Source organism: Somniosus microcephalus, chromosome 3, assembly GCF_052327205.1.
Source record: "Somniosus microcephalus isolate GS21.2 chromosome 3, FLI_Smic_1.0, whole genome shotgun sequence".
Lineage (NCBI taxonomy): Eukaryota > Metazoa > Chordata > Chondrichthyes > Squaliformes > Somniosidae > Somniosus > Somniosus microcephalus.
Genome location: NC_140989.1, coordinates 79,761,343 through 79,769,831, shown reverse-complemented (window position 1 = coordinate 79,769,831; position 8,489 = coordinate 79,761,343). Strand labels below are relative to the sequence as shown.

The 8,489-nt window shown below is 46.7% G+C and overlaps 1 protein-coding gene across 4 annotated transcripts in view; it reads left to right on the top strand.

The window, feature by feature from the left end:
- Positions 1–1,292: 1,292 nt before the first annotated feature.
- The window catches only part of ppp2r5a (protein phosphatase 2, regulatory subunit B', alpha isoform), a 191,847-nt gene continuing 184,650 nt past the window's right edge, over positions 1,293–8,489 (top strand). For all 4 annotated transcript variants that reach the window (XM_085981269.1, XM_085981270.1, XM_085981268.1 and 1 more), the window contains exon 1: positions 1,293–1,971. In XM_085981269.1, the coding sequence (XP_085837395.1) occupies positions 1,812–1,971 (160 nt within the window). In that variant the 5' untranslated portion in view covers positions 1,293–1,811. The remainder of the gene's footprint in view (positions 1,972–8,489) is intronic.

The window sequence follows — 8,489 nt, the reverse complement described above, 5'->3', positions numbered from 1 at the left end:
ATGGAGTACTGATGAGTGGTACAAACCCAAAATATTATAACCTGCTCTTCTCTTTACAGGTGCTGTTTGGCCCACTGTGCCTTTCCAGCATTTTCTGTGTTTAATTTCAAATTTTCAGTTTTTACTTCATATAGGAATGTTGTTGTCCAGCACAGTAGCAACAGGAATTGCTAGAAAATCTTGAAGCTGAAATAACACTGTTTATACAATAAAGACACTTCATCATTATTTATTTTTATATAAACCTTGTTATTTAGGTCTATTATTTTTACTTTGCGAACTTACAAAAATAAATCCAAAGTTTATAATAGAATATCTTTATTCAGTGTAAATGCACCTTCAATTATTATAGTTTTAAAAAATAGGATTCAACATTTTAAATATAAATCAACTCACTACCGAGTCACCGAGAGGTAGCAACACATTTTAGAAGTCCTTGTGCATTCTCTTTTGTATAAATTGAATTACTTAACATATAGTCTGTGCCATCCACCAATCCATCGACCAATTTTCATCTCTGATTTATAGAAATCTTCATTCTTCCCAAGAAAGCACATTGCTTTCTGTAACTATATATATATAATATATAACGAAATTAACTGTATTAGAAATTAATTTTCAGAAGCCACTAAAGTTTATCATGTAACTTTTCTAAAAGGTGTAATTTATTCAAGGGCTTGGGTAATTTGAGTCTGTTACAGGGCTTACCCACTACAGCAGTACAAATATAGGATGTCACTATACACAATAACGAGTAAACAAAGAAACTTATTTATATTCCATCATTTTCAAAATTTTACTTCAGCGACTTGTAGCAATAAGGAAACCAAAAATAATGCCGTTTATAAATACTTTAACAATTAAAAGTCTAAAGCAACAGCAAACATAATAATGCCAAACTACATAATTTAAAGTTAAAACGTGAGGAATACATTGCCCCATAACACACATACCTATACATATCCACACCTATTAAGACCACAAGAAGACGGGACCGTCGCACTCCGACAGCCAATCCCAGCGCCATCAGCTGTCACATGCCCTTTAAGAACATGGCCTCCGCCAACCTAACCTGGCTGTGGACGCCCGCCTCCGGGCCCTTTCGATTGGCTATGGTGACGGCAACAAACACCGCGAATGCACGCGAGGGAAATGTCGTTTCCTGCTTTCCGATTGGTCAGCTGCACGTCAATCATAGCCGTTCCTACATTTCCGTTCCACAGGATTGGTTGATCGCAGCTCGATTGGAGTGCGCGAGGGAGGCGGCGACAGTTGGTGGCTTTTTTTGTGTTGTTTTTAAAAAAAATTTAAAGTCACGATTGACCTCAAGCGGCTTGAGGCTGTTGAAAGTGCGAAAAAAAAATTGTTATCGTTTTGTTTTTTTTCGCAAACTGCGGCAGGGCGGGAGGCGGCTGTCGGTCCGGTCCTGGTCCGTCCGTTCATGGACGCGCAGAGAGCGGCTGCGAGTCGAGGCGACAGCGGCAGGTCGCGGGTAATGACAGCGCACTAGGCGGCTTGGCGGAGATCGCTAGCTGGGGACGGCCGACAGCCACTCCCAGGGGACGGGGGAGCGGAGCAGGCCGCGGGGGGCTGGGGAAAGGTGCTCCGGCCCTCGCCGCCAACCTTAACTTCTAGCTATTACTGCCCGTACTTTGTATTTATTTTGCCTCCCTCCCTCCGGTTACTTTAAGCCTTGTTTTATTGGATCTGGTTCACGTATACACGGTCGATCGCCCGCTGCCTCCCCCCATCTCCTCTCCTGCTGCCGCTGATTTTCCTGTCGGTGTGGTCGCTAGTTTTTTTTAAAGAAGATGTCGGCAGCGGCGGCCGTGGTGACAGCGGCGGAAAAAGTGGATGGTTTCACCAGGAAATCCGTGCGGAAGGCGGCCAGGCAGAAGAGGTCGCAGGGATCGTCGCAATTCAGGAGTCGGAGCAGCCCGGTTGAGATCCTGCTTCTTCCACCGCTCAAAGGTACCGAGATTCAGGGACTAACCTTGTTCCAGGTTCAGAGAGCAATCCCCGTCATCCAGCAACATAACCAGTTCTGAACACCCGTGTTTCAGAGACCCCCCCCCCCCCACTTTCCCATCAGAATATCGTGTTTCAGATACCCCCCACTCACCCATCAAAATATCACGGTTCAGATACCCCTACTCACCCATCAAAATATCGTGTTTCAGAGAACCCCTACTCACCCATCAAAATATCGTGGTTCAGAGACAACTCCTACTCGCCCATCAAAATATCGTGGTTCAGAGACAACTCCTACTCGCCCATCAAAATATCGTGGTTCAGATACCCCCCCCCCCCACTCACCCATCAGAATATCGTGTTTCAGATACCCCCCCCCCCACTCACCCACCAAAATATCGTGGTTCAGAGATCCCCCCCCCCCCCAACTCACCCATCAAAATATCGTGCTTCAGAGACAACTCCTACTTGCCCGTCAAAATATCGTGGTTCAGAGAACACCCATCAAAATATCGTGGTTCAGAGAACACCCATCAAAATATTGTGGTTCAGAGACAACTCCTACTTACCCATCAAAATATCACGTTCCGAGACAACCCCTAGTCGTCCATCAAAATATCAAGGCTCCGAGACCACTCCCAGCCACTCATCAAAGTATCCAGGTTCAGAGACCCCCCACCCCTCACCCATCAAAATATCACAGTTCAAAGACCAACCCTCCTCGCCCATCAAAATATCGTGGTTCAGTATCCAGTTTTGAACACCAACCCCATTCATTGATCAAGGTATTCAAATTCAGAGATTACCCCCACTCACCCATCAAAGTACCCTGGTTCAGCTACTGCTCTCATTCATTTGTCAAAATATTGAGGTTTAGAGACCATGCCATCACCCATCAACACACAGACCCCAGACACTTTAGTCCTGTACTCCCACTTGCCATGGAATCATAGAATGGCTACAGCACAGAAGGAGGCCATTCAGCCAGTCGAGCCCGTGCTGGCACTCTGCAAGAGCACTTCAGCGAGTCCCTTTCCCTGTAGCCCTGCAAAAAATTTTTTAGATTTTCTACATCAATAAAAGTATCAACATTCAGAGACTTTAGCACCCTACTTACCCATCAATGTATTGCAATTTGGAGATTTTGCCCTGCCCCCCATTCGCTCATCAAAGTATCAGCGTTCACATGTTACCTCTCCACCTGTACAAGTATATAATTCAGATTATTCCCCATTAACCAAAGTAAAAGTATTGAGTTTAAAAAATGTTAGTCCCACTCATAGAAGTGTCATTGTTTAGAGACTAACTTCCTTCCCATTCACCAATAATTGTATCTAAGTTCAGAGGCTTTAGCTCCCACTCAGCTTGAGAAGTATCAAGGTTCTGAATTTAACCCCCATTCACCAATAAAAATATAGAGGTTCAGAGACTTCAGCTCCGAAGTATCACGGTTCAGATAATCTTTACCCCCCCCCCCGGGCCAACTCTTAGTAGTATTTAAGTTCAGAAACGTGACTCCTCACTCTCACTGAGAGGTATTGAAATTCACTGATTTCACTAGTTTCTCTTCTCTCTGCCTCTGATCAGTTTTTTTATTCGCTTCCTCTAGTAAAGGTAGAATTTTGGTCTTTACCCCTTCCTGAAAGATTCAGAGATTGAGAGAATTTAAAAAGTTAATTTAGCAATCTTCAACATTATCAAATTTGTGTTTTTAAAATAATAGATTTGAACATTATTGTAATTCTTTAAATACTTAAAGTAGTGAGGTTCCATTTTAAGATGAGTTTCTCTTGAGAACTTTATGGCCTAGAAATTCAGTTTGGGCCCGCCAGCTCGCTTGCGCCCAGAAGTTACCGCTGCGCGCAGAGCCACTTGCGCCTGCCGGAAATTCAGTTTCAGCGCCCCAAGTCGAAGCCGGCCGCTATTCAAGGGTGTGGCCGCCCCTGCTTGGGGCGCTGAAACTGAATTTCGGCGCGCTAGGTGCCGCAGCGCCACCCGCTGCGGAGCGGCAGGCTGCGGTACTGCAGGCCTTCCTCCCTCTCTTAAGGGGGAGGTGCCTGCAACAGCGAGATCGCCGCTCGCTAGTGCCGGCAAATGAGCCCGGCACCACGGAGAAGTGCCGGGCTCCCGGAAAACAGCCGGCAATGCCGCGGGTGGAGGAGGCCGGGGAAGGAGGTGCGGGCAGGCGGCCGCCGAAAAAAGCGGCCGGCCGCACCTCCGCCTTAACTCGCCCCACTAAGGCTGCAGGACGGCCCCGTTTTCAGATCGCTGTTTGCGGCCGCTGCGGAAGAGGCGGCCGCAACTAAATATGGCGGTCGGGGCGGTAGCGGGGCACTGCGCACACCGATGACGTCGTCGGTGGCGGCACAGCGCTACTGGCTAACGCCGCCATTACCGCAGCGCTGAATATCGGCGCAATCTCAGCAAGTGGCGCAAAAGCCCTCTTTGGGCGAAAACTGGGCGCAAAGCCTACTGAATTTCTAGCCCTATATGTCCTAATATGCGCATGGCAGCATCGCTGAATTTCTTTTGTTAGATATTGTTTCTCTTTCTGTTCACTATGTTGAGCAATTTGATGCATATGAGTTTTTTTTTTGAAAGTTTACAACTGCATAATTTTACTGCACAGAAAGGTGATAGTTCAATGTAATGGAGTTTAAAAACTAACTTACTGTAGTGAATTATTGCTTAATTGATTCAGAGTGGGTTTTAAAAATGTATTGCCGTGAAATAAAAACAATATTTGATGCTGATGTCACTGACCTGGAAGACTAATTTATATCTATGCTGCTGGAAGTGTGAATCTTGAAGTTGGAGACCTACTTACAAAGTTATATGCATAGACAGTACATAGTACTTGGCTTCAATGGGCAATAATGGCAAACCATTTTAGGTTTTCAAAATGTAATTAAAATCTATAAATTTGCACAAGTTCAGTTCTATTTCCTGCATACCTACATAAAATATGTGGTACTGGTGAAGTAAAAATGATTGTCCTGTAGTAATCTATTAAAACTGCAATTGTAGTAGAAATTTCTTTCCCTCTCCCTCCCTGCTGTAATTTCAAGGAAAGCAAATAGTAAATTTCAAATAGTTTAATATTAATTCTCCTCTCCCCTTTGATGTGCTTGGGGAAGAGAGGTTATTGGAGCGCTTAATGAAGTGCATTTCTTTGGAAAATAAAACTGATTTTAATTTTTTTTTTCTCACAGGTGAGCTCTCACCCATCTTTTTTGACTTCCTTTTTCCAATGGGTGAATGCGCCTCACAATATTTCCTTTTTATGTATTTGCACTGGAATTGCTTTCACCAACAATGTGGTGGAATACATCCCCGCTCCCCCCCCCCCCCCCCTTTCCCTACATAAATTGCAACTTGTCCAAAACTCCACTGCCTGCAACTTATTCTGTACTAAGTCCCACTTGCCCCTCACTCTTGACCTCACTAGCCTCCATTGGTTCCCCATTGAATTCAAAATCTTCATCTTCATTTGCTTGGCCTTTCCACCTCTACCTCGCAGTCCGGGTCCTTTAGTCTTCTGACTCTGGCCTCTGCTACTTGCTCCCCCGTCCCTACTCCATCCTATCGTGGCAAAGCATTCACCAGTTTTGGCCTTTCTCTGTCTAATTCTCTTCCTAAACCTAACTTCCCACCTTCAGAAACCTCTTCCAAACCTATCTCTTCAACATAGTTTATGGTCATCTCACTTAACTCTTCTGTTGTTGCTTGGCATTGGTTTCTTCTCAGTGAAGCATCTTGAGATATTTATTACATTGAAAGCAATACTTATTCTGTTCTTAGTCCCACTTGCCCCTCGCTCTTGACCTCACTCGCCTCCATTGGTTCCCCATTGAATTCAAAATCTTAATCTTCATTTGCTTGGCCGAAATGCAAGTAATTTCAAACAATCAATTTTTCCCATTTGAAGTTTAAAATGGTGTTACAAGTAGGTGTGTTTTTATGTTAAAATTCAAATAACTCTGATACCTAAAAATTATAAACATTGCTGTAGTATTCATCTGATTACGACACTTGAAACATTTTATGTAATGGTGAATTATGGATATGCTGTACAGTGCCTGCAGTTAAATATTAAAAAAAGCTATGGAATATACTGAAGACAAAAAATCTTGGTAATCAAGTCTAATAGTACAATGATGTCATTGGCATTAATAACCTTTTGTGAATGCCTCACAGGGCTAATAGATTTTCAGAAACATTATCCCATATTGGATATTATGCATGCTATCAGCAATCATCAGCATATACACTTAATAAAAAAAATTCTGTCTTTAATATGGAAAAACAACCTGAGGGGTTTACACAATTTTAATCTGAGCGGAAGAGGGAAAACACAAAAAATGTTTTAAACCCTTTTCTCTGTTGCTTTGTAATGTTCAGTACAATATTTGCTTCAGTAGCAACCTTGCAAATAATTCATGATGTGCTGTTCTGCATTTAACTTTCGAAAATGTAGAAGAGATATCCCATCATTTTGCAGTAACAGAGTATTTTGTGTAATCAATATTCTTTTATTGAATGGTAGTCTTTAAGATTATATAATTACTTAAAAAAAATCCCCTCTGCTGCAGTGTTGCAGTTGGGATTGGTACTCCTGGTACCAACAGGAAAATTTGACAGCAGTTCTACTCATGAACACTATCCAATGATCCCTGTACATGTTTGGTGAGGACTGGATTGGTTTTGGCCATTTGGGTGAAATAATGAAGGGCTCATGGCGGCAATGCGCCAACCAAGTAAAGAGTCGGCACTTTTAGAGAAGGAGTGGAGAAAAATTGGAAACAAAATCTCCCCTATTTATTAAAATCCTCCAATTATGTAGACTAAATTGTTGAAGTAACAAATGCTTGTTCTACTCAAAAGTACAGTATGTCATTGGCTTTGAAGTGCTATGGGACGTCCTGAAGTCTTGAAAGGTGCTATATAAATGCAAATTTGTTCTTTTTCTGTTGCTGTGCGCAGTGTAAAAAGAACATTAAACAAAAGAACTGTGTGCAGCAATGCAGTGTCAGTAACTTTTAGTAATTTTTTTTAAATTATCAATTTTGCATTCATATGTTATGACAGTTATTGTGATACTGAAATTGTTGGGTCCTCACACTTGTCTAATTTCAAAATCCATAGCTAAATTGTACTTTTTTGATGGGTAATTGAACTGAGCAATCCAAAATAAGCTTCACTTCACATTTGAAGGTATTTCAGATTTTGTGAATATAGCAGAAGTTGTTAAAGATTTATCTTATTTGTCTACTAGCTACAGAAGCTCTCTCATTTTTATATAATCTATCTTTTATCTCATTTTCCCTCTCTGGATCACACTCTCTCTGGCTCGCTGACATACTCTCTTTCACTCTCTCTCTCTCTCTCTCTCTCTCTCTCTCTCTCTCTCTCTCTGGCTTGTGCGCTCGCCCTCTCGGCTCCGCTCGCCCTCTCGGCTCCGCTCGCCCCTCTCGGCTCCGCTCGCCCTCTCGGCTCCCTCCCTCCCTCCCTCCCTCTCCGCTCCCTCCCTCCCTCCCTCCCTCCCCTCTCCGCTCCCTCCCTCCCTCCCTCTCCGCTCGCACCCTCCCTCCCTCTCCGCTCGCTCCCTCCCTCTCCGCTCGCTCCCTCCCTCTCCGCTCCCTCCCTCCCTCTCCGCCCGCTCGCTCCCTCCCTCCCTCTCCGCTCGCTCCCCTCCCTCCCCTCTCCGCTCCCTCCCTCCCTCCGCTCGCTCCCTCCCTCCCTCCCTCCCCTCTCCGCTCGCTCGCTCCCTCCCTCTCCGCTCGCTCCCTCCCTCTCCGCTCGCTCCCTCCCTCTCCGCTCCCTCCCTCCCTCTCCGCTCCCTCCCTCTCCGCCCGCTCGCTCCCTCCCCTCCCTCTCCGCTCCCTCCCTCCCTCTCCGCTCGCTCGCTCCCTCCCTCTCCGCTAGCTCCCTCCCTCTCCGCTAGCTCCCTCCCTCTCCGCTAGCTCCCTCCCTCTCCGCTCGCTCCCTCCCTCTCCGCTCCCTCCCTCTCCGCTCGCTCCCTCCCTCCCTCCCTCTCCGCTCGCTCCCTCCCTCCCTCCCTCTCCTCTCCGCTCGCTCCCTCCCTCCCTCCCTCTCCGCTCCCTCCCTCCCTCTCCGCTCCCTCCCTCCCTCCCTCTCCGCTCCCTCCCTCCCTCTCCGCTCCCTCCCTCCCTCCCTCTCCGCTCGCTCCCTCCCTCCCTCTCCGCTCGCTCCCTCCCTCCCTCTCCGCTCGCTCCCTCCCTCCCTCCCTCTCCGCTCCCTCCCTCCCTCCCTCCCTCTCCGCTCGCTCCCTCCCTCCCTCTCCGCTCGCTCCCTCCCTCCCTCTCCGCTCGCTCCCTCCCTCCCTCCCTCTCCGCTCCCTCCCTCCCTCTCCGCTCCGCCTCGCTCCCTCCCTCTCCGCTAGCTCCCTCCCTCTCCGCTCGCTCCCTTCCCTCCCTCTCCGCTCCCTCTCCGCTCCCTCCCTCCCTCTCCGCTCGCTCCCTCCCTCCCTCCCTCTCCGCTCGCTCCCTCCCTCCCTC